This window comes from Macaca thibetana, chromosome 12, assembly GCF_024542745.1.
Source record: "Macaca thibetana thibetana isolate TM-01 chromosome 12, ASM2454274v1, whole genome shotgun sequence".
NCBI classification, from domain to species: Eukaryota; Metazoa; Chordata; class Mammalia; order Primates; family Cercopithecidae; genus Macaca; species Macaca thibetana.
In genome coordinates this window covers 40,865,925-40,892,564 of record NC_065589.1, presented here as the reverse complement: position 1 = coordinate 40,892,564, position 26,640 = coordinate 40,865,925, and the positions used below count along the sequence as shown (strand labels likewise).

The window sequence follows — 26,640 nt, the reverse complement described above, 5'->3', positions numbered from 1 at the left end:
GTCTGAATTTGAGTCTTGGCTCTGACTCATCCTAGACATGTTTTTAAAGTTACATTGAGCCCTGTTTTTCTCTGCAAACTGAGGATAAGCATGCTATTCCAAAGGCTGTATCCCTCACTGGTCACCAACTTCCTGTCTTCTGTCTACCTGTCTTCATCTTCCTCTTTCCCTAGTCCTGCATATTGAAAAACTTTTTTTTTTTTTTTTGAGACGGAGTCTTGCTCTGCCACCCAGGCTGGAGTGCAGTGGCACAATCCTGGCTCACTGCAACTTCTGCCTTCCAGGTTCAAGCAATTCTCCTGCCTCAGCCTCCCGAGTAGCTGGGATTATAAGCAGACGCCACAACACCCAGCTAATTTTTGTATTTTTAGTAGAGATGGAGTTTCACCACATTGGCCAGGCTGGTCTTGAACTCCTGACCTCAGGTGATCTGCTCGCTTCGGCCTCCCAAAGTGCTGGGATTATAGGCATGAGCCACTGGGTCAGTCTCAAAAACATATTTTTAAGCACATACTATGGTATCTTCTTGTCTTTTACCTGGAATTTAAGCTGGTTCTTTGTATTGTCTTTTCCATGAACACATTTATATTTATTTATTTATTTATTTATTTTATTTTTTTTTTTTTTTGAGACGGAGTCTCACGCTGTTGCCCAGGCTGGAGTGCAGTGGCGCGATCTCGGCTCACTGCAAGCTCCGCCTCCCGGGTTCCCGCCATTCTCCTGCCTCAGCCTCCTGAGTAGCTGGGACTACAGGCGCCCGCCACCGCGCCCGGCTAATTTTTTGTATTTTTAGTAGAGACGGGGTTTCACTGTGGTCTCGATCTCCTGACCTTGTGATCCGCCCGCCTCGGCCTCCCAAAGTGCTGGGATTACAGGCTTGAGCCACCGCGCCCGGCCCACATTTATATTTATAACCAATCAGAAGGTTTAAATGTCAGTGTAGGAATTTTGTGCTGTGGAAGCTTCGTGGCTTGGTGAATGGTAAAATGAATAGTGTGTGTATATTTGAAGCACCAGAAAGAGAAAATGCTGGGAAGATTCATGGAACCAGTTAACATTTGACTAGGAGCCAGAAAATTTTTAAAATTCTTAAATGGTTTATGAACCTGATGTGGTAGCTACATGAAACCTGCACAGCTGCAGGTCTGCTATGGCAGGTAACTCCCCATGCTCCTGCTTCCATTGGACCATTTGGCTCCAATGTCTCCAGGTCATTGTTAGGTCAGTAGTGGTCCTAGCATCTCTGAAGGTCCTAGTTTTCTAAGATGCTGTTGAAAAAGAGGATTAATCCACATAACTCTGCATCTGCCATTTTGCCCATGTCCCAGGAATGCTGGGCCCGGCCCTTCCTTTCTGAACTGCCAGAACATGTTCTCAGTTGACACAGGTCTTTATAAATACTGATGTTGGTGTTTGAATTCTCAGTTGCCAATGGCACTGGAAAATAGCAAAAGATACTTGGAATACTAAGCATTCTTTTTTTCCCGTAAGTTTCCGTGATGGTGGGAACCTAGTAATGGCTTTGGTTTCAGTGCCTCATAACCACATGAAACATTTTTAAATTGGGGCTTAGAATGTGTTTTTCCCTTTTATTTCTCCACCACTACCATTTACCCTTTCTCCCTTCTTCCCCCTACAATTTATTCCTTATTCTTTTTTGATTTTTTTTTGGGGGGGGGTCTAACTTCTTTTGGTCTCTCTTCCCTTTTCATCGTACTATGTATTTCCCTTGTTTTCGACTTTGAATTTAAGACTTTAAAAATAGGTTTAAGAAGATAAAGATTTCTTTATTTTCTAATACCATCTAAAGATATATTTTTTAGTGTGGTCTCCTTGTGTTGTGTTTTTAAAAGGGTTTCATATCAGAGAGCCTGGAAAACTTAAGCAGTTGTAAACTTTAGAATATCATTTCCAGGTCAACTTTGATCTTATATGCCAAGTTCATCGGTGGGGAAAAAAATTAAATCTTTCACATCTAAATCAATAACTAGTGTTCCAAAGGAAACTTCAAAGTTTCACTTTAGATTTTTAAAGAAGGGTAATTCCTTCAGTATCAAAGAAATGAGATGTCAGGAAAAGCCGGATTCCCTTTGTTTAGGACACAGTCTAGTTACTTGACTTTCCTTGTCCTTTTTCTTCCCCCTCTGAATGTAAAATTCTTCTTCTTCTTCTTCTTTTTTTTTTTTTTTTTTGGCTCTCAAGAGACACTTTTACTATATTCTTTGAGATGACTGTTTTTGATTTAGAGGCGAAATCAGCACGTGGTGGCTCAAATCTCCTTATGGATAGTGTTTCTTCCTTCCAGCTTTTCATGTTTCAACTTTTGCGGGGCCTGGCGTACATCCACCACCAACACGTTCTTCACAGGGACCTGAAACCTCAGAACTTACTCATCAGTCACCTGGGAGAGCTCAAACTGGCTGATTTTGGTAAGTCGCCCCTCGGGTCTCATTCTGGGCTGTGAACAATGACGCTTTTGTATGCGCTCCTTTAAGCATCGACTGGGCCTGGCCTTTGAAAACTGGAGGCCTGAGAACATGATGCTTTGTGAGGATATCAAACTACCATAAAGGAAGTGTGAGGCACGAAACAGGGAGGGATTGGTAGCTTTCTAGGATTCCACCAAGTCCCAGTTTAGTCAGATGGCCAAAAGCTGGGCACCTCTACTGCCCCACTGCCAGTTTTGATATAGAGACATTGGTAGAGTAAACTGTACTTAGTAAGTTTTCCTAAATCTAAGTGAATATACAAATTATATTTGAGTAGATCGAGATTATCCCAAGATGATAAAGAGGCTAACCCCAGATTGTAGCATGGACTCCTGTCAGGATGGAGACTCCAGGACACTTGTTCCTGCTCTCCTACCTTCTTTATGTAGGTATGAGATGCAAAGTTTTGTTCCCATTAAAGTGAAGCAGATTTCCTCTAAGTATCACTGTATCTTTCCATTTTAGCACTTATCACAGTTTATAGTTATATTCACACACACAAATGCATACACACAAATATATGCACATGTGTGCGCACACCCACACGCACAAATATATATAGATTTGCGTGATGATTTTGTCTCAGCTGGACTGTAAGCATAATGAGGGCACCCTGGGTATGTTTTTACTTATCATTTTATCCCTAGTGCCTGGTACCATAGTAGGTGCTTAATAAATACTTGTTGAAAAACTGGCTCTATGTGAGCTAAGGAACCAGTCTTCTCTGTCTGGCAGATGCCAAATGGTGATACTATCACTGCAGTATTTATCCTGAGATGGCAGCTTTTATCCTGACATGTAAGCATTTAACAGATATTTGTTTATCAATTCTCCATAATAGCAAACTCATCTATTGAAGTTTTTTTGCAATTCTGTGAGATAAACAGCTGACTGACAGAAAGACTCATTTTGCAGAACAGCACTTAGAAATTCATCTAAGGTCCTACCAAACTGATTAATTTGGATGAGCAGTCCCTACGGTTTATCTGCTGAACTGGGCTTTCCTGGAGTGCCAAAACGGAAAGTGGCCATGTTAGTCATGAACTGAGCTCAGTTTCTGTTACAGAGACCCAAAATCACAGAGGTATAACATGCTAGAAACTTAACTTTCTCTTGCAACACAGTCCTGAACTAAGCGGGCAGAGCATGTACGGTGGCCCCATGCTGTCTTCACCCAGGCTGCTTCTGTCACGTGGCTCCACCATCCCCCATTGCATGTTTCAAGATGGCTGCCACCTCCTGCTCATCACAGCCTGGAGGAAGGAGAAAAGGGAAACAGAACCCTTAACCCCTCCACTAAGGCATGATCTGGAAGTTCACACATCACCTCTGTTCATATAATATAGGCAAGAACTTAGTCACCTGACCACACTCAGCTGCCAAGAAGGCCATATCTAGCTGCAAAGCAGGCCAAAATTTGAGAAATTCACTTAAAGAAGTGATAGACAAGAGTCAAGATAGCGATTAGTTCTACTAAAAGCACCTAAATTTGTGTTATTTTTTTTAATGGTGTTTACCCCGGTCCAGTGCATCAAGGTGCAAGCCAAGGTCCGGAACAATGGGTTTTATGCTTTTCCCTTTTGGACAGGTCTTGCGCGGGCCAAGTCCATTCCCAGCCAGACATACTCTTCAGAAGTCGTGACCCTCTGGTACCGGCCCCCCGATGCTTTGCTGGGAGCCACTGAATATTCCTCTGAGCTGGACATATGGTAAGAGTGGTGCCAAGAAAATGGAGAAAGTGTGAGTCATCCTACTCAGGAGGGTTGCTTTATCATCCACATTATATTTTAACAATAATTCTAATAATGGCAATCACTAATATACATATATATTTTTGAGATGGAGTCTCGCTCTGTTGCCCAGGCTGGAATGCAGTGGCGTGATCTCGGCTCACTGTAACCTCCACCTCCCGGATTCAAATGATTCTCCTGCCTCAGCCTCCTGAGTAGCTCTACTAAAAAAAAATACTAATATTTATATACAGAAACATAAAGTACTTTCAAAGATATATCTCATTTGATTCTTGCAATTATTCTACAAACTTTTACTGTTGAACTGAGACTCACAGTGTTCTTGTCAAGGCATCTTCTGAATCGAACACTCTTTCTCTTTATTTTATTTTACTTTTTGAGGTTGGGGTCTCACTAGATTGTCCAGGCTGGTCTTGAGCTCCCATGCTGAAGCAGTCCTCCCACTTCAGCCTCTTGAGTAGCTGGGACTATAGGATTACACCACTGCACCCTGGCAATCTCATGCTCTTTCTTTCATGCCTTTCCTCCTAGCTCCTCTCTTTAATCCTTTGCCTTGTCTCCTCCTTGACACCTTATCCTCAGAGAAACAAACATACATCCCCAAACCACAGACACACAGATGTGCACACACGTACATGTGCATGCACACACATCTGCATGAACATACTCACACAAGTTCAAACATAGTTCAGAGCCTGGTTTAGGGGGAAAAAAAAAAGACCAAGCTTCAAGACACTCGATTTTCATGCCAGTTCGATTTCTAATCAATTAACTCTGGATTCTGTTATCTTGAAAAAGTCATGTATCCTCTCTGTGTCTATGTTTCTCCATTTTAAAAAATGAAGGTAATAAACTCTCCCCATTGTAGTTAAATGGAACTATAGTACAAGTATAAGAACCAAATAGGTAACTGGGCATGCCGGCTCATGCCTGTAATCACAGCACTTTGGGAGACCAAGGCTGGAGGATCGATCGCTTCCCAGCCCAGTTGTTTAAGACCAGCCTGGATAGCACAGTGAGATGCCGTCTCTACATTTTTATTTTAAATTAGTCAGGTGTGATGGCTAATTAAACACTTCAGGAGGGCTGAAGTAGGCGGATCTCCTGAGCCTGAGAAATTGAGGCTACAGTGAGTCTTGATGGTACCCCTGCAATCCAGCCTGGGTTACAGAGTGAGACCCCATCCGAAAGAAAGAGAGAAAGAGAGAGAGAGAGAGAGGGAGAGAGGGAAAGAGGAGAGGGAGAGGGGGAGAGGGGGAGAAGGGAAGAGAGGGGGAGAGGTGGGGGAGGGAGGGAGGAAGGGAGGAAGGGAGGAAGGGAGGAAGGGAGGAAGGGAGGAAGGGAGGAAGGGAGGAAGGAAGGAAGGAAGGAAGGAAGGAAGGAAGGAAGGAAGGAAGGAAGGAAGGAAGGAAGGAAGGAATCCAGATAGGTGCTCTCAAGTAAAGCCACAGAGTTGGGGAGGCTCTAAGGTTAATGAGGTGCGATAGTGAGCTCTCAGACACTCATCATCCTAGAACGGCAGTGTTATTTTCTCTGGATCATATTCCTGGAGACCTCCCTGTCATCTGGGGGCCACTGTTAGACATGTGATGACTTTACAGACACAGCCAACTCTCCAAAGGTAATGAAATATATGAATCTCTTTCAGTACCTTGGAAGAAAGGGTTTATATAAAAACACAAAGCCCTATTTTCAAAAATCCATAATTGATTTTAAAAAATTAAATGGTGTCCTAAGAGACTAAGCTAAGCTTTTAGATCTCCCAAAGAATTAAGAAAGGTTGCAGACATTTTTCTCCAGTGTAAGTCATTGATTTCTGATACCCGGCACAATTTCTAGAAATATCATCTGCTAGTCAAAACCCTCCTGAAACTGTCAGCTCACACTGCTCAGCACTGTCACTTCAAAGGACTCCGGCAGGCTCTGGCTTACTCAGCTCTTAATGATAGCTTCCTGATTATGTTTCACAGACAGAGTGAAACTTCTACCCATCAATTTTAAACTATATTTTATTATGGAATATTTAAAACATTCAAAAGTGTATATAACATATATGTAGATCAGTGATTCTCAACCAGGGAGCAATTTTGCTCTGCAGGGGACATTTGGCAATGTCTGGAAACATTTTTTGTTTTCACAGCTGGGGGTAGGGGGGTGGGGGTAGCACTGGCATCTAGTGGGTAGAGACCAGGGATGCTGCTAAACATCCTACAGTGCCGAGGACAGGCCCCTGCAACAAAGATTTATCCAACCCAAAACGTCTGTAGCGTCAAGATTAAGAAAGCTGATGTAGATTAAGAAGTTTAATTTACTTTTAGAGACAGGGTCTCCCTTGGTTGCCCAGGCTGGAGTACAGAGGTGAGGTTGTCTCACAGCAGCCTCCAACTCCTGGGCTCAAGTGATCCTCCTGCCTCAGCCTCCTGAGTAGCTGGGAATACAGGTGTGTGCCACCACACCTGGCTAATTAAAAAAATGTAGAGAGAGAGAGTCTCACTTTGTTGCCCATGCTGGTCTCAAACTCCTGGCTTCAAGAGATCCTCCTGCCTTGGCTTCCCAAAGTGCTGGAATTACAGGAATAAGCCACCACACCCAACCAATTCAGAAGCTTAATAACATGAACTCCATAACCTGCTACCCAGTGTAACAACTAGAACATAATCCGTACTGTCCTATCAACTGTGTCCCTTTCACATAACCTGCCCCTCCACTAGAAGGCCTTTACCTGATTTTTTTTTCCTTTTTTTGGGTCAGTATTCTCTTACATCTTTTTAAAATAATCCTTTTACATTTTAGAGGTATTCTAAAGAATTTTTTTGTTTTACTTGATTTTGAGGTTTTATAAAAATGATGTTATATTGCTTTTAGTCTTCTGTAACTTGGTTTTGTTTCATCCAATATGTTACATGTTTCTAAGATTCATCCATGTTGATCTGTTTTGCTATACATTATTTTCTTTAGTGAATATTTCAGAGATATATATATATATATATTTTATGTGTGAGATAGAGTCTTGCTCTGTTGCAGTGGCTTGATCTCGGCTCACTGCAACCTTCGCCTCCTGGGTTCAAGCGATTCTCATCCCTCAGCCTTGTGAGTATCTGGGATTGCAGGTGTGCCCCACCACACCCAGATCATTTTTGTATTTTTAGTAGAGACGGGGTTTCACCATGTTGGCCAGGTTGGTCATGAACTCCTGACCTCAGGTGATCCACTCGTCTTGGCCTCCCAAAGTGTTGGGGTTACAGGTGTGAGCCACCACACCTGGCCTATGTTGTCTTTTTGAACAAAGTTCTGAATTATAATATTACTGACCTTATCACTCTTTTCTTTTATGGGTAGCTCTTTTTGCTGCTTGTTTAAAAATTCCTTCCCTTCCTGAGGTCAGAATGATTTTGTCCAATACATCATCATTATTATTATTATTATTATTATTATTATTTTGAGATGGAGTCTTACTCTGTAGCCCAGGCTGGAGTGCAGTGGCGCCATCCGGTCTCATTGCAACCTCCGCCTCCTGGGTTCAAGCATTCCCCCCACCTCAGCCTCCCAAGTAGCTAGGATTACAGACATGCACCACCATGCCTGACTAATTTTTTTGTATTTTTAGTAGGGACGAGGTTTCACCGTGTTGGCCAGGCTGGTCTTGAACTCCTGACCTCAAGTGATCCCCCTACCTTGGCTTCTCAAAGTGCTGGGATTACAGGTGTGAGCCACCACCCCCAGCCTGTCCAATACATTCTTTTAAAGATTGTAAAGTTTCTTCTTTCACTTTAAATCTTTAATACATTGAAATTGACTTGTATTTGCTAAACAGTTGTTTCACACTAATTTCTTCAGTGATGTGCCATGCCAAATCTCCTTTATATCAAGTTTTCATAAATACATAGATCTGTTTCTGGGCTCTCTGTTCTGCCAATTTGTCTGTTTTTGTACCAGTGCCACAATCTTAATGTCTATAACTTTGCAATAATATTTTGTAGGCCAAGTCTCCCAGCCTATTTCATCTTCTTCAAAAGTGTTTTGGCTATATTTCTCTTCTGATTTTTCATATAAATTTTAGATTTAATGTTTCAAGTTTCATGAAAAATGCTCCTGGGATTTTCATTGGAATTGCATAGTAATTATAGAACAATTCGCATATAATTTACTTCTTTATAATACAGTATTGTCCTCCAATTTTTTAACATGGCATATTGCTCCACCTGTTTAAGTTATTTTTAAATGACTTTTAATGAAGTTTTATATCCTTCTCTTGAAGGTCTGACATATCTGAAACAAAGGTTCTTGTAAGTCTATTTCATTGTTTATTGTTTCTTTTTGTTCTTGCATATGGTATCTTTTTTCCTATGTGTGTTCATTTGTTTTTGACAGTGATATGCTGATTTGCCTTGGAATTTTATTTGTGAGATTTCATTGAGGACCTGAATGAAGTGCGTTCCCTCAGAGAGGATTTGCATTTAATGATGCCAGATATAGCATATATTTTAAATGAAATTTATTATTATATTTTACATAAATGTTGGTCTACTACCCAGACCCTGATTTCTTAATAACGTTTTCTGTTAAAAAGAACTTGGATTCTTTGAATAAATGACTGATTCTAAAGCTGGGGCAGATAATGTACAAGATGAGCCTGGAGCATCTTGTTGGGCCAGAAAATTTCCTTACAAAGTAATCAAAATGATAGGAATATGTCAAAAGGACATGGGAAGCAACTTGAAGAGGCTTTTGCTGGTTAAATCTGGGACAATTTGAGCATCAAAGTAAATAATGAGAGTAATGGATTATAATCCGTTGAATAAAATAAGATAGCTAGCTTCCTGGCTAGTTAGATAAGAAGGGAAGCTCACTGGATGCAGTGGCTCACACCTGTAATCCCAGCACTTTGGGAGGCCGAGGTGGGTGGATTCCTTGAGGCCAGGAGTTCAAGACCACTCTGGCCAACATGGTAAAACACGATCCCTACTAAAAATACAAAAAATTAGCTGGGCCTGGTGGTGCACGCCTGCAATCCCAGCTTCTCAGGAGATTGCAGTGAGCTGAGATCGCGCCAGTGTACTACAGCCTGCCTGGGCAACGGAGTGACAGCCTAAGCTTCTCCTGACAGAATAATGTCAACTAATAACTGGATTGAATATGACAGTTAGAAAATCACTATTTTATAACCAGTATAGTAGTATTTGGTGGAAACAAGAATAATTAATGCTAAAGTAGAGGGGGAAAGTTTGATGAGGAATAAGATATTTACATAGTCTCAAAGTACCTTTCACAAATTACTTGTTAATCACAAAGGGAAAAAACGGTAACTTTACAGTAGAGAAATTTGGCAGACAATATCTTGCCCAAGTGACTAAAGTTAATATAATGAATAATGGGACTGACTGGCATCATGTGTCTCCTCATATGATGCACTGAGAAGGATATAATATCATTTATGTGGTATTTCTGTTGGGGGGAAGCATAATCTGACTCTAATCATGAGGATACATCAGATAAACCTAGTTTAAGGGACATTCTACAAAGTAACTGGCCTGTACTTATTAGAAGTGTTAAGATTTTAAAAGATAAAGACTGAGGAACTGTTCCAGATTAAAGGAGACTCCAGAAACATGCCAACTAAATGTAATGCATGGTCCTAGATTGGATCTTGAGGGAGATGGTGCTCTAAAGAATACTGTAGAAACAATAGGTGAAATTTCAATAGGGACTGTGGATTAGATAGGGGTATTGGATGAATGTTAAATTTCCTGATTTTGATAATTGTACTGTTGTTATGTAAGCGGATACTTTGATTCTCAGAAAATACCAACATAATTATTTAGGGATGAAGAGTCATGATATCTACAATTTACCCCCTAATGCTTCAGAAAAGATATAGACAGATACATAGATAGATAGATAGATAAAATAATGAAACAAAAGTGACAAAATATTGGCAATGACTGAACCTGTTTGGAGGATATAAGAGAGTTCTTTATACTGCTGCAACTTTTCTATAAGTTTGAAATTATTTCAAGATTAAGAGTTGCCTCCAAATTGCGAAATCGTGTTTCATCACAGATAGTGTGAGACACACTAGCCTAACATATGATCAGAATTTGTAATTTCATAGCACACAGAATGTGTGTTTGAGAAGAATGTGTGTGTCCGCCCAATTGTTGAGTGCTATTTTTTGTTTGTTTGTTTTGTTTTTGAGACAGAGTCTCACTCTGTCTCCAAGGCTGGAATGCAGTGGCTCTATCTCGGCTCACTGCAACCTCCACCTCCTGGGTTCAAGCGATTCTCTTGCCTTAACCTCCCAAGTAGCTGAGATTACAGGCGCACACCATCACGCCCAGCTAATTTTGTATTTTTAGTAGAGATGGGGTTTTGCCATGTTGGCCAGGCTGGTCTCGAACGTTAGACGTCAGGTGATCCATCTGCATTGGCCTCCCAAAGTGCTGGGATTACAGGCGTGAGCCACCGTTTTTACATATGTTCAAAAATTCAAGATTGCTGTTTGTGTTATCCAAATCTTCTTTATATTATTTTTGTCTTTTTAACCTACCAACGAAAGGTGTGTTGAAATCATTCACGATATTATTGATTTGTCAGAATTCTATCCACTTTTGCTTTATGTGCTTTGAAGCTATTTTCATTAAGTGCGAGTAAATTTAAGACTGCTCATTATTCCTTTGTGCACTTTAGTTACCACTTTCAGAATAATTTTCCTTTCTCCTGAAATACATCTTTTAGAGTTTTTTTTTGTGTGTATGTAGGCCTGCTGGTGGCAAATTCTCTGTTTTTGTTTTCAGAAGATAAACCCTAATTATTGAAAGGTAGTTTTGTTGGGGATGTGATTCTAGATTGACAGTTGTTTCTCTCAGAACTTTGAAGATGTCATTCGTCTTCTTTGTCTTCCTTTGTTGCTGTTGAGGAGTTTGCTTTTAGCCTTATTACCTTCCTTTTGCAAGTGATCTCATTTTCTCTGGATGTTTTAAAGACTTTTTTCTTTGCCTTTGTAATTAGGCAGTTTTCTCTAGGAGGTGTCTAGTGTGGATTTCTTTTTACTTACCCTGCTTGGTATATCTTGTGCTTCTTCCATTTATGAATTCATGTCTTTCATCAGCCATTTTCTGTTTGAATATTGACTCTATTCTATTCTCTGTCTGTAGAGCTCCAATGAAAGACTATTAGATCATATTCTTCTGTTATCCATTTCTCTTCTCTCCTTCATATTTTCCATTTCCTTAACTTTCTGTGATGCATTCTGGGTAATTTCTTCAGCTCATCTACCAGTTCTTTAAGTCTCTCTTAAACCATGTATTATGTTGGCGCAAAAGTAATTGTGGTTTTTGCCATTGAAAGTAATGGCAAAACCATAATTACTTTTGCACCAACCTATATCTCTTACCTTTTTACCGCATATACAAAAATGTATGTTATTCCATGGATAAGTGTTTCATGAATTTAACCATGAGCAACAATGACACTTACAATATAAAAATGCAATTATAAGTTAAAATTATTATTACTCTTATTGATTTCATTTGATTGTTGTTTGCCTGGTAAAACTAAAAATGTAATGTAGAAATAGAACAATATGCATCTTCCATTGAGCTCACTATATTTGTTTACCCTCAAAGTAATTGTTAGACCTTGGGTGTTTACACTGAGATCCCTCTCCTCCCATTTTTTTCTCTTTCTTTTCAGAGTGATAAGAGGGGAAGTGAGAAGGGAGAAGATTTCCAGTTGGTAAAGAATGAAAAAGAAAGAAAAATAATCCTATTCTGCTAGGCCATGCAACCCCATAGGGTCCAAAGTGAATGCCTTTGTAGGAGGTAGATGATACTTGGTGAGCATTAGTACCTTTGTCTTAAAGAAACCAATTATAACCCGTAGTGCAGAGCCTCTCCTTCACAATGAGGCCTGGTGGCAGCAGTGTCAGTAGGGGGCCAGAGCAAATAAACAGGGGCTCTTGTTAATTATGGAAAACTTGCAACTAGGACATATTGGTTATTCCCAGTGCTCCCAACCAACATTCTCTCATCTTCCGACATCTTTTCTTCTCTCCCTTTCTGCTACCTTTTCAGACCTTAAAAGATTCCATTAGGGACTTTAGTGAGAAAAACACAATATTTTAGGATTATTAAATGGTGTGGTTTTTAGTTTTTTTGTATTGTGTTAAAATATACATAAAAGTTACCATTCATCACCATTTTCAAGTGTACAATTCAGTGGCATTCAGTACATTCACATTGTTGTTGTAACCATCACCACTGTCCGTCTCCAGAACTTTTCATCATCCCAAACTCAAACCCTGCACATATTAAACGATAATTTCCCATTACCGCCTCTCCTCAGCCCCTGGTAACCATTATTCTACTTTCTATCTTTACGAATTTGACTATTCTTGGTACCTCATATAAGTGGAATCGTACAATACTTCTTCTGTGTCCAGCTTGTTTTGCTTAGCATAACGTTTTCAAGGTTCATCCATGTCATAGTACACTGAGTTTTCAAGAAGCATTTATTTCAGTACACAAGGTCGTCTATTCAGTATCAGTTTCAGGCAGCTGCTGGTTTTAGGACTAGAGAAAGTTGTCTCCGCCTAACAGATCTTTACTGTCAAATTTCTTGCTGCAAACTTCCAAATATAAAAAGAGTGGTCTAGAGAAAAGCAAGTGAGAATGTCATGTCACTGCCATATATTACGTTATTCTGAATTAACTTCAACAGTAAAAAATGAAATACTGATTCATTTCTCCCGACAACATTTTGATATGCTCCTTGCACCTCCAAAAAGCCTAAAACTCCTGAGATGGTTTTTTTCTCCAGGGATTGCCTAAGGAATCTGAGGAATCTTTCCCCCTCTTATGGAAGAATTTGTTCATGCTCAGAATAGAGAAAAAGTAGAAGGAGAACCAGAAAGAGGAGAAAACATGTAAGCAGTTTCCTCTAACTTGACTGAAGAACCACAGTTGGAACCATAAAATGATCCAGCGCTTCTCTCCCTTCTGGAAGGGTTTAATGTTTGATATCACCAGGTCTTTTCTCCCTTGCATATGCATTTCCCCTTCATCTACACGGGCTGCCCCAGGGGTATCTCCACAGAGCAGAAATCCTCGGAGAAGCTTAAAGATATGTAGGGTAAGAGGAGCCCCAGGAATGAAGATTTAAGAACAAAATAGAAAAATAAAAGGAAGTGGAAGCTAGTTCCCTATCTGGACTTGAATGTTCAGAATATTTAAAATGTTTGCTTTAACAATAGTCTGTGGTGGGCAAAATAGATGATAGCCACATGACTTGTATTCTTAAGGGCCAAGAAGCAAATTAAAAAAAAAAAGCAAACAGTTCTGAACAGAAATGAAAAAAATAAGATAAATTGCATAGTTTTGTTTGTATGTTTGTTTGTTTGTTTGTTTGTTTGAGATGGAGTCTGGCTCTGTCACCCAGGTTTGACTGCAGTGATGCGATCTAGGCTCACTGCAAACTCCGGCTCCCCAGTTCAAGCAATTCTCCTGCCTCAGCCTCTTGAGTAGCTGGGATTACAGGGACACACCACCATGCCAGGCTAATTTTTGTATTTTTAGTAGAGACGGGGTTTCGCCATGTTGGCCAGGCTGGTCTTGAACTCCTGACCTCATGATCCACCCGCCTTGGCCTCCCAAAGTGCTGGGATTACAATGCTTACACCTAGAACAGATCTGTCACCTTTCAAACTTACAGTGTGGACTTACTTTGTTTTCAATGCATTGATATTTATGGTACCTATGGATAGTCCATGTACTGAAATAAAATTGATTTAGGAATTTTGTAAGTGTTCTAAAGGCATGCACAAGTGCATACTATATATATAGTGTGTGTGCATGTGTGTGTGTATAAATGAGTAACCTTAGACTTAGATTTGTTAGATAAGGAAGGTTTCAACCTTCCCCAAAATGCAAATGGAGAATTTCAAGTATATAAACCAAATATTGGCATTGTATCTCTGGAACACAAACATCTTATGTTACTTTATGGTACTTACATAATGGCCTGAGTGCTGTAGTTTTTGCCAATATATTTTACATAATTTTGTATACAATTTTAGTGGTATAGAAGGTAAATGACACGACATAAGTGTAACGAAATGACTTCTTGGTTCCCTACAGCTGTAAGTATGAAAACACATCGGCCAGGCATGGTGGCTCATGCCTGTAATCTTAGCCCTTTGGGAGGCCGAGGCGGGTGGATCACAAGGTCAGGAGATCGAGACCATCCTGGCTACATGGTGAAACCCCGTCTCTACTAAAAATACAAAAAAATTAGCCGGGCGAGGTGGTGGGCGCCTGTAGTCCCAGCTACTTGGGAGGCTGAGGCAGGAGAATGGCGTGAACCCGGGAGGCAGAGCTTTCACTGAGCCCAGATCGCTCCACCGCACTCCAGCCTGGGCAACAGAGCGAGACTTCGTCTCAAAAAAACAAAACAAAACAAAACAAAAAAAAACACACCATGAAAAGGCAACAAGCTTCTTCCAGGCAATGGAAGGCTTTTTGGGGGAGAAAAGAAAGTGAATTACAGGTTTAAACCTAGGAATGTCATTTTTTGAACCTTGTTTAAAATGTTTTCAATCCTTCTAGTGGTTTGTGAGCTCCTGGGGTTTCTAGGAGGTGTTTGGGAACTGGATAGAGGGTTAGTTCATGCCTTTAAAAGCCAATACATTTCCATTTCTATTTCATAACCAAGTAATACGCCAATTATATATGTATTTTATATACACAGACACGTATTTATTTTTACTTCAAAACAAAATGGTGTGAGGCCTTTCAAGAAAATGCAAGTGGAGAAGTCACAGGGGGCAGGGTGGAGACCATTTGGTGGCGCCCACGAACTAGGTTTCTCCGTTGGCTTATCTCTTAGTGGATCATTGCTAGCAACCAGGGTGTTTTTAAGCATTTGACCATTTTCCATCACTTTTATTCGCCTTCATATATTGTTTCATTTATACCCTTAATATCTCTTGTTTTAAAGACAGGAAACAATAAGAACATGGATATTTAAACACAAGTTAATGAGGAACTTTAAAATAACAATAATTCTACAAATTTACCTCAAGATACTCTACCAGATTCATAAGTTAAATTTATCTGATCAAAATTCTTGTATCACATGTCAAGATGTTTCTTATACAGCAAAAATCAGTAGAAAAGAAAAAATAGGCCAGGTGCATGGTGGTTCACACCTGTAATCCCAGTACTTTGGGAAGCCAAGGCAGGAGGATTGCTTGAGGCTTGGAGTTCAAGACCAGCCTGGGCAACATAGTGAGATCCCGTCTCTATAAAAAATATTAGAAAATAAAAAAGAAAAAGAATAAAATGGGGCTTTTTAAAAATTGGCAATAAGGCTGGGTATGGTGGCTCATGCCTGTAATCCCAACACTTTGGAAGGCTGAGGCAGGTGGATCAATTGAGGCCCAGAGTTTGACACCAGCCTGGCCAACATGGTGAAACCCTGTCTCTACTAAAAATACAAAAATTATCCAGGCATGGTGGTGCATGCCTGTAATCCCAGTTACTCGAGAGGCTGAGGCAGGAGAATTGCTTGAACCTGGGAGGTGGAGGTTGCAGTGAGCTGAAATTGCACCACTGCACTCCAGCCTGAGTGACCCTGTCTCAAAAAAAAAAAAAAAAAAAAAAATTGACAATAAAAACAACCTGTTGCTTCATGGAGGACAAACCTGCTTGCAAAGCTCACTCTGATATCATTTTTTAAGCAAAACTCTAAGAACAAGCCAGTCAGTTAAGTTAAAACCAAATATTAGATTATGAAAAGAGTTTTTGTCTATTTTTACAGGATAAGATACAAATAAATTTCACTCTTTCTTTTAATATGTACTCTGTTCCCAAACCAGAAACAAAGCAGTTTTTAAACTTGATTGTCAATAAATCTGCTTTCTCCTACACAATCAATGAAAAGTAATCTAAACAGTGTATGTCAGGCCGTGTGCAGTGGCTCACATTTATAATCCTAGCTTTATGGGAGGCCTAGGCAGGTAGATTGCTTGAGCCCAGAATTTCAAGACCAGCCTGGCCAAGATGGTGAAATCCCGTTTCTACTAAAAATACAAAAATTAGCCAGGCATGGTGGCAGCTGCCTGTAATCCCAGCTACTTGGTAGGCTAAGGCAGGAGAATCGCTTGAACCTGGGAGGCGGAGGTTAAAATGAGCTGAGATTGCATCACTGCACTCCAGCTTGGGCGAGAGAGCAAGATTCCACCAAAAAAAAAAAAAAAAATTGCAGAATCGGTGTCAGCAACTTGGAAGAAAACTCTGCAAACAAAAGTCCTCTTTTTTTTTTTTTTTTTTTTTTAAACTCCTAGGAACCAAATTGTTGTGGAGAAGGAGCAAATCAGACATGTTTAGCAACATTCTTTAAGCAGGAGTCAGAAGTAAGCTAACACTACATAACTGCTAGGCCAGCTTAGGAGCCCAGGACCGATGACTCTCAGTTGTTTTATGGATTATTTTAAGAAATGCTGCATCATCAAATTCTTAATATAGAGGATGATACATAGATAAGTGTAGACATCAAAGAGTCTGAGTCAAATGCTGAATGTGGAAAAGTTTTAGGAATACCTAAACCAATTTATTTTGCTTAATGTTTCTCTTTTTCATGTACAAGTATGCAATATGAGAAAATAATCTACATTTGATTAAATTTATAACAGCCCTTTAATAAGTATAAAATGAACATTCCGATCACATCATAGTTTAACTTGCATTTTTTTTTTCTTAATGGCAAAAATCCAATGATGCTTCTTACAATGATAGCATCTTAGACTCAATGAAAAGTGGGGATGAAATGAAATTTGGGGGTGCAGTACCTTCCCCATTTCTCCTAAAACAGATAATGAGCTTGAATGATCTATAATGTTTGCTAACTCTACTGCTTTCCTAACTGCTTCTCGTGGTGTTCCATTTTAATAAAAAGCTGTGGGCCGTTCTTATTTTTGTTTGACATGGGGACTTTTTTTTGGCCCAAGACTTTTAATATCATGTGGTCCCTATTTAACTCTCCCTAAAATATTTCTGGGGAGGAGAAATTCTAGTAGTTCAGTTTCGCTTGTATGATTTCTTTCAAAGTGTCAATTTACTCTTGTTTCCTTTGCTAGGGGTGCAGGCTGCATCTTTATTGAAATGTTCCAGGGTCAACCGTTGTTTCCTGGGGTTTCCAACATCCTTGAACAGCTGGAGAAAATCTGGGAGGTAAGAGAAGAATTCTTGTAAAGAAAATGGAATATCTGCGTTTTAAGTTTTGAACCAAATTTGCCTTACAGACAAATGAAGCAGTCCATCTGCTTTGAGATATTAAGCCATATATTAAGATTGTAGAAACTGTAGCATTTGCCACAGCTATAAGCACTCTGGGAATGTGTGGTCAGGAAACTCCCTGTTGCCCCATAGCAGCCCATGAATCCAGCTCACTGAATGACATTCAGGTCTCCTGCTACCCATCATTATTATTGTCTTAACCTCCCCAGGGCAATTTCTGCCATTACTACTCAGACACGCCCCTACTTTGCTACCTCCAGTTCTAATGCTACCATATATTTGGCCCTGGATCTTTGTCAACTGAAAATAAGACAGAGAATTTTCAACTGGGTACAGTGGCTCATGCCTGTAATCCCAGCACTTTGGGATTGCTTTGAGCCCAGGAGTTCGAGACCAGCCTGGGCAACATGGCAAAACCCCGTCCCTACAAAAACATACAGAAATGAGTGGGCTGTGTGGCGCACACCTTAGTCCCAGCTACTCAGGAGGCTGAGATGGAAGGATTGCTTGAGCCTAGGGAGGTCGAGGCTGCTGTTAGCTATGACAATGCCACTGCACTCCAGGCTGGGCAACCAAAAAAAAGACACAGAATTTTCATAGAACCCTGATAGAACAGAGGCTTTCCATCTCAGTGTGAGAGAAGTGTACCATTTATCATGCTTATCCACAACCAAGTTCCTAAAGTGTCAAGGTGCCTTTGTGTGTGTATGTGGCTCCATTTCCTCATTCATTATTTATCCCTACCTCCTTTGCCTACGATATGCTTTGTTTTTATGGCCCTTATATAATACTACAGTCATACTATAGTCATCTGTATATTTCCTTTTTTGGTCATATTTTTATTGTGGTAAAATATATAAAACATGAAATTTACCATCTTGACCCTCCTTAAGTGTACAGCTTATCGGCATTAAGTACATTCATATAGTTGCGCCACCATCACCACCATCCATTTCCAGAACTTCTCTATCATCCCTAACGGAAGCTCTGGACCCACTGAACAATAACTGCCCATCTTCCATCCCCTAGCCCCTAGTAACCTTTAATCTACTTTCTGTCTCCCTGAATTTGCCTCTTCTAGGTACCTCATATAAGTGGAATCATACAAATTTGTCTTTTTGTATCTGACTTATGTCATTTAGCATATTTTTAAGGTTCATCCATGTTGTAGAAAGTGTCAAGGTGCTTTAAATCGGCAGGGTGCAGGGGGGTACTTTATTACTTGCTATCCTGGATCCCGCTCTTTGTCTTCTGGCTAAAATAAAATGTACTTTGTGAAATTAAGACATTTTATAGAGATTAATTACTGACATTAAATTTTCTTCTAGAAACATGGGGGCTATTATGAAGGAACATGGGAAAAACTGGGAAGCATTCACAACTAAAAAAAAAAAAAAAAAAAATCCAAGCCAAAAGACTTTTTCTAAAAACGTCCTTGCAAGGCACAGAAATCCTTTCTTCACATTGTGAAGAAAGGTGCTATAACATCATCTAAGCTGGAGACAGCCTACTGTAATAGCTCTGAAGTCAGAAGACCTGGGTTTGAATTCTAGCCATTTTCTAGCTAAATGAACAAAAGCAAGTTATGTAGTCCCTCTGAACTTTCATTTCCTTGTCTGTAAAATGGGAACAGTAATAAGGACTTTCTAATTCTTGCTTTGAGAATTCCATGAGAACAAATGCATAACAAGCTCCATGCACCATAAATGCTCAATAGATGTTTGCTTTCTTCCTGTCTCATACAAATTGTTGTACGATGTTTCAGTAACCTAACTGCTAGCAAATATTACCTGAAATTTAACCTGATTGTTCTCTTCTTTCACTTAGCAGTATTACTTCTTGTCCACAATAGAGGAAGCACAATTGCAGTTCTGATACTGCAATGACCTTTTATACATTTGCAGAGTTTTTCCTGGTCATTTAATCAGGAAACAACACTTAGTGGTTATTCACCATATATAAGGTAACTCTATAAGACTCTACAAGGTCTTGTAAGAAGCTGTAAGCCAAGAGGGGAAAAAAACAGAATAAGAAAAACACATGATCTGTATTTTCAAGTGTTGTTCAGTCTAGGTAGAGCAATGGTGAAGTATAAGTAAATATATGTGAAACAAACATAAGCTATGTATATATGTAAAAGGATGTATCTAAAGATAGTTAATATAAATTGTAATAGTGAAATAAGATGTGCTATTAGGATATTTGAAGAGTAGTTTATTTGAAAAAAATGTAAGTATATCCTTATGTGCTATTAGTATTTGAAGAGTTGTATATAAACTGATTTTTTTTTCTTTTTTCTTTTTGTTTTTTTGAGACAGAGTCTCACTCTGTCACCCAGGCTGGAATGCAGTGGTGTGATCTCGGCTCACTGCAAGCTCCACTTCCTAGGTTCAAGCGATTCTCCTGCCTCAGCCTCCTGAGTAGCTGGGATTACAGGCACATGCCACCACGCCAGGCTAATTTTTGTATTTTTAGTAGAGACAGGATTTCACCATGTTGGTCAGGCTGGTCTCAAACTCCTGACCTCATGATCTGCCTGCCTTGGCCTCCCAAAGTGCTGGGATTATAGGCGTGAGCCACCGTGCCTGGTCTTGTAAACTGATTTTTAAAATACAATATACAGTTAGGCACAGTCATGTGTGCCTGTAGTCCCTACTGCTTGGGAGGCTGGCAGGAGGATCGTTTGATCCCAGGAGTGTGGGCAACGTAGTGAGACCCCCATCTCTAAATAATAATAAATATAAATTTAAAATAACCCTTTAAAATATGACATACTATCTTTGAATGACGATACAATTTAAAAAGCAATCATTTTATGATTCTTTAGTGTATAGTTAGCACAGCACTTAGAAAAATCATAGAATAAAGTGAGCAAGATGCTTCTCAAGGCCTGATCACTCTTTAAGACTCACAATGGGCTAGGTACTATGCTGGAAAGAGAAAAAATAATAATTTTCTAACCTGCTTGAGACATAGTGGTATAAATGATAACGCAGCTGCTAAACATGATGACTTTCTCACTTTGTCCGCAGAGCAAGAAACTACAGATGCAATAACAAAATTGCATTCAATGAACATGGGACTGTAGATAACAAACTAACTTCATTTCTTTGTATATATGCCCTGTATTGGGATTGCTGGATCATATGGTAGTTCCATTTTTAATATTTTGAGGAACCTCCATACCGTCTTCCATAATGGCTATGCTATTTACATGCCCACCATCAGTGTGCAAATGTTCCCTTTCCTCCGCATTCTTGCCAACACCTCTTTCATCTTTTTGATAATAGTTGTGAGGCGATATCTCACCATGGTCCTAGTCTTCATTTGTCTAACGACTAATGATATTGAGCATTTTTTCACATACCTCTTGACCATTTGTAGGTCTTCTTTTGAGAAATGTGTATTGAGGTTTTTAGTCCATTCCTGCTACCATAACAAAATCCCTTAGACCGGCCATTTTACAAAGAACAGAAATTGACCGGGTGTGGTGGCTCATGCCTGTAATCCCAGCACTTTGGGAGGCCGAGGCGGGTGGATCACCTGAGGTCAGGAGTTCAAAACCAGCCTGGCCAATGTGGTGAAACCCCATCTCTACTAAAAATACAAAAACTAGCCGAGTGTGGTGGTGGACGCCTGTAGTCCCAGCTACTTGGGAGGCTGAGACAGGAGAATTGCTTGAACCCAGGAGGTGGAGGTTGCAGTGAGCCAAAATCATGCCACTGCACTCCAGCCTGGGCAACAGAGTGAGACTTCGTCTCAAAAAAAAAAAAGGAACAGAAATTTATTTCTCACTGTTTTAGAGGTTGGAAAGTCCAAGATCAAGGCACTCTCTATATGCTCTTGTCCAGTAAGAGATTTGGCTTCCAAGTTAGTGCCTTGTGGCTGCATCCTCCAGAGAGGATAAATGCTGTGTCCTTACGTGGTGGAAAGGCAGAAGAGCAAACGGGCCTGGCTAATTCTCTCTAGCTCCTTTATAAGAGCATTCATCTCCGTCCTTGTGTCCTAATCACCCGCTGAAGGCCCCACCTCTTAATACTGTTGCATTGAGGATAAAGTTTCAACATGAATTATGAAGAGAACACAAACATTTAAACCATAACAAGTGCTTTGCCCACTTTTTTTTTTTTTTTTTTTTTTTGGAGATCAAGTCTCACTCTGTTGCCCAGGCTAGAATGCAGTGGCTTGCTCCCAGCTCACTGCAACCTCCGCCTCCCGGGTTCAAGCAATTCTCCTGCCTCAGCTTCCCGAGTAGCTGGGATTACAGGTGTGCACCACCACACCTGGCTAATTTTGTATATTTAGTAGAGACGGGGTTTCACTATGTTAGCCAGGCTGATCTCGAACCCTCAACTTCTGGTGATCCGCCTGCCTCAGCCTCCCAAAGTGCTGGGATTGCAGGCGTAAACCACCGCACCCAGCCCTTTGTCCACTTTTTAATGGGGTTGTCTTCTTGCTACTGAGTTCCTTGTATTTTTTTGATATTAACCCCTTATCAAATGTATGGCTTGCAAATATTTTCTCCCATCGTAGGTTATCTCTTCACTCTATTGATTGTTTCCTTTGCTGTGAAGACACTTTTTAGTTTTATTTATTCGCATTTGTCTATTTTCACATTTGTTGCCTATAAGCAGGTTAGAAAATTATACAGATTATAAATAGTTCCTGAACTTGTGTTTACTAAACATGGCCTACACAGATGAAAATAGGAAAGCTACTTCAGAATCTGTGATATTTGATGTCAGAAGTGCATGTCTGAAAGCAATGGGTCCATTCTAAATCTCTTAACCTCTAACCAAAATTTGTTCTCCATTTATCCTGAGATCTCATTCTTAGGAATAAAAACACATTGAGAAGTCATGTGAATCTTTGTTTTACTATTTTTCTGAAATGCCTGTAGTGTATGTGTTTACATCTAAATAATAGCTGTCACCACTTACTGATCAATTTTAAAAACTGATTTTAAATAAGTGTTTTTCATAAATAATCCTGGATTTAGTTCTAAAATCAGAAAAAACTATGCAAACTTTAAATCCATTAATCAAAATGCTTTTAGTTTCCTTTCCAACAAAGGCAGATAAACAGCCCCTTCAGACCACTGTGGTTTGAAACATAGCACTCACTGGCTGCCTTTTAAGGGCCTTCAGGGAGGGAGTAAAACAACAATTTTTGGTTTTCAGTTTCCCAGACAGTGAAGGAGAGATTTAGTAATTTTCTCAAGTGAAAAAGAATTCAATAACTTTCAAATAGAAACTGAGGTCAAATTTCCAAATAAAGTATATTGAATTTTTGTTTAAACTTTTAAAATCTCAAGCTTAAAGCTTTGAACGTAAGATTAAAAAAAAAATTTTGGTATCCATTTTGTTGGCTTTAGTTAAATATCATACAAAGTAACGAACCATCTGGTAACTGTCACCTTAGAGAAAACATGATAGTGGTTGTTATGTATTTCTCCTATTGTTTTCTCTTCATTATATTTGCTTTCTTTTCATTGCACTTTGCCAGCCAACAGAGGATGTATGGGTACATGTGATTCACACCCCCTTGTTTACACATGCATCTGTGCAAATACATAAGGTGGTAGGTTCAAAAAGAAGAATTAGCTTCCTGTCCCCTGGCCCTCTCCCACAAAAGAAGAATTAGTCCAGTTGGTTTTTCAAAATGGATTCCAGGATTCTTAGTGTTCCCTCGGGCTCAGGGTGGTTGATAGGAAAAGCCTGTAATCCTCTCAGTTGCTTTTTAGTTTGTTTAGGGAATGGATCAAAGAAGGAAGATTTTACTGGGTGGCATGATTTTTTTATTATATGAGGGAAAATAGCACTTCAGTGTCTTTTGTTTAAAGACAAGCTTAACAGATGCCAAAAAGTACACCTCTCAGCCAGAGTCCTAGTCAACAAGCTGATAGATATTAAGATTCTGGATTCTTCATTGATTATATTCAGTCATTGTTGGGCAATTGACTCCCTGCCGTAATAATTGGGCCAGTATCTATAACCAGCATTTTACGGATGGATTCGCTAGACTCTTTCTGTAAGAGATGTTTCTAAAAAGAGTTATAGTGAGATATGCTTCTAAGAAAAGTTATACTATAGTAGTGTAATGAAAGCTACTAGTGTTTTATTAGTATTTCACAAAAACAATGTTACTCTAGCTACCATATATGACTGCCTATGGGCTTTTATGATTATTCTAAAAAATACTAAGGTATTGCCTACTGGGGAACTCAGTAGCTCCATCCAAAGTCTGAGCTGTTTGGGCTTTGTACTCCAAAAGACTTTATTTTCATACATCTTAACTAAAAACTAAGGCTTTAAATTGGTCATTCAAGGCTGGGCGCAGTGGCTCACACCTGAAATCCCAGCACTTCGGGAGGCCGAGGTGGGCGGATCACAAGGTCAAGAGATCGAGACCATCCTGGCTAACACAGTGAAATTCCGTCTCTACTAAAAATACAAAAAAAAAAAAAAAAAAAAAAAGGCCAGGCACGGTGGCTCAAGCCTGTAATCCCAGCACTTTGGGAGGCCGAGGCGGGCGGATCACGAGGTCAGGAGATCAAGACCATCCTGGCTAACATGGTGAAACCCCATCTCTACTAAAACTACAAAAAAATTAGCCGGGTGTGGTGGCGGGCACCTGTAGTCCCAGCTGCTCCAGAGGCTGAGGCAGGAGAATGGCGTGAACTTGGGAGGTGGAGCTTGCAGTGAGCCGAGATCGCTTCACTGCACTCCAGCCTGGGTGACAGACCAAGACTCCGTCTCAAAACAAAAACAAAATCGGTAATTCAAAGCATAGGCCAGCTCTTTTTCAAGTGATGTTGTTCCCATGACAATCCATTAGTGAAAAACCAAATACCATATTCCAAGCTGCTAGTCACAGAGAAAACAAGCAGATGAGATGAATGTGATAGAAAGGACTAGAGTTAGTTTTGGGGTCATCTGTAGCCAACATTCCATTGTGTGAAGGTCAGTAATCTGAATCCTTTTTAATTTGAGCACATTGGGGAACAGCTGAATACCCATACTGAGGCATAATTTAGGCTGTCAAGTGTCTCCTGTCAATATACATATTGTCATCTGATGTAAGGCAAAGAGACAGTCACTCCTGCTTCTTTATATCCCTAGCTCCCAACACGGTGTCTTAATGCATGATGATCATGCAGTAAATCTTTAGTGATGAGAACATGACTTTAAGCAAGGCTGTATGATCTGTCTCAGAACAAGTGAGTCAGTAAGAATGCAGGCCCAGGACCATAGGAATGTATTACAGTTTTGCCCAAGAAACCACAAATGTTGGAAACACTCAGAGTTCTTTCCTGTATACATCAGCTAGTGTCATGCAATGGGACATATATCGGTTCTTCCCTTATCTGTTCTGCATGTCTCCATACCTCTTCCATCCACCTCTTCTCCCCACCTCACCTGTCTTTTTCTTTGTTTGGCTTTATATAGGTGCTGGGAGTTCCTACAGAGGATACTTGGCCGGGAGTCTCCAAGCTACCTAACTACAATCCAGGTAACATTGATCTGAGCTTCCGAATACTCTGAGAATTAGTAATGTAAGGAGAGAACTGGCCACACTAACAGGGCGTTCTTCTTGTATTATGAACTCAGCAGCAAAGATCGGTGTAGAGGAATTTCTACATTCATATATTCCCTAACTAATCTTTGTATGAGGAAGACACTGAAATAGTAATTGAGGTTAGACCAGTTCCCCAGCTCTGTAAAACAAGTAGCAAGCTGAATATAATTTGAAGTGACTATTACTGTGGATTCCACATCCATTGTCAAATACCCAATGGCTCAAAAGAACAACTCAAAAGATGGGCTCACTTTTGGGCCCCCTGATTGTCATAAGTTTATGGATTAAATTGTTAAATTTCATAAGTACAAAAAGAAAGCTAATGCAACAGAACAGAGGTAGAGGCTCGCTAGGCCTAGGACATGCCAAGTAAGCTGTCTCTAGGTTATACTTACTAAGAGTTCATTCATTGCCTGTAAACCTGACACTTGGTCATTTTCTCTCACATTTGGTCTTTCAAGACTGGCTTCTGGGATGGATTTAGAAGTGCTAGAAGTGTTATCCATGGGGAAATTCTTTGAGAAGTTGTTGCAAGGCCACATCGGAGGGATCAGATTAAGCAGTAGTCACTTCAAGGATGTTGAGACAGAAGGGAGGAGACAGGCATTGAACTACAGGATGAAGGATCATATTAGAAGCTGAAGAAGCAAATAAAGACCATGCCAAAGCTGAGCTCTCACTGGCAGGGTTAAAGGGGAGGTAGAAAGGTACAGATAAGGACAAGGTTAGGGTGGATGTGCTCCAAGCCAGATTTTCTAGTCTATAATTGTTCCAATACTAAAAACGAAATCTTCCCAAATTGTTGTCCTTACTAACTTTTTTTTTTTTTTTTTTTTTTTTTTTTGAGATGGAGTTTTGCTCTTATCGCCCAGGCTAGAGTGCAGTGGCACGATCTCAGCTCACTGCAACCTCCGCCTCCTGGGTTCAAGCAATTCTCCTGCCTCAGCCTCCCCGAGTAGCTGGGACTACAGGCACCCGCCACCATGCCCAGCTAATTTTTTGTATTTTTAGTAGAGATGAGGTTTCACCATGTTGGCCATGCTGGTCTTGAACTCCTGACCTCAGGTGATCCACTTGCTTCAGCCTCCCAAAGTGCTGGGATTACAGGCATGAGCCACTGCACCTGGCCTGCTGTCCTTACTAACTTTGGTATGAGATTATCCTGGAAGGGTTTCATAAGAGCAAGAAATTTTAGATAGAGTTAAAATGTGATTAAAGAGGAAAATAAAAGACATAGGGAGCCGGGGACTTTTTTTTTCTTCTTTTCTTCAGCATCCAATACTTTTGTTTGTGGCTATCCATAGGGATCAGGCATCTTGAACCACCAGGATTATGGAAGCTCTACAGCAAGCTAAAGACTAACTGTAAAGTCCTTTCTGCTGCTGTGTGAATGGTTATATCCATTACCAAAGGCCTTAAAATCATTTGCAAATGGTTTATGATTTCTAACTATTTTTCTAGAGTTTAACACCTGAGAAAAATGCCATTCTCTGGTCACAGGGCTTGGAATAGTGCCTATTTCCATTGGTC

At 40.1% G+C, this 26,640-nt stretch overlaps 1 protein-coding gene across 1 annotated transcript in view; it reads left to right on the top strand.

Moving 5' to 3' along the window:
* The window catches only part of CDK15 (cyclin dependent kinase 15), a 117,123-nt gene that overhangs the window by 51,168 nt on the left and 39,315 nt on the right, over positions 1 to 26,640 (top strand). Inside the window, exons 8-11 of the mRNA XM_050750893.1 lie at positions 2,306 to 2,429; positions 4,078 to 4,198; positions 17,373 to 17,466; positions 24,981 to 25,044. Of these exons, the coding sequence (XP_050606850.1) occupies positions 2,306 to 2,429; positions 4,078 to 4,198; positions 17,373 to 17,466; positions 24,981 to 25,044 (403 nt within the window). The remainder of the gene's footprint in view (positions 1 to 2,305; positions 2,430 to 4,077; positions 4,199 to 17,372; positions 17,467 to 24,980; positions 25,045 to 26,640) is intronic.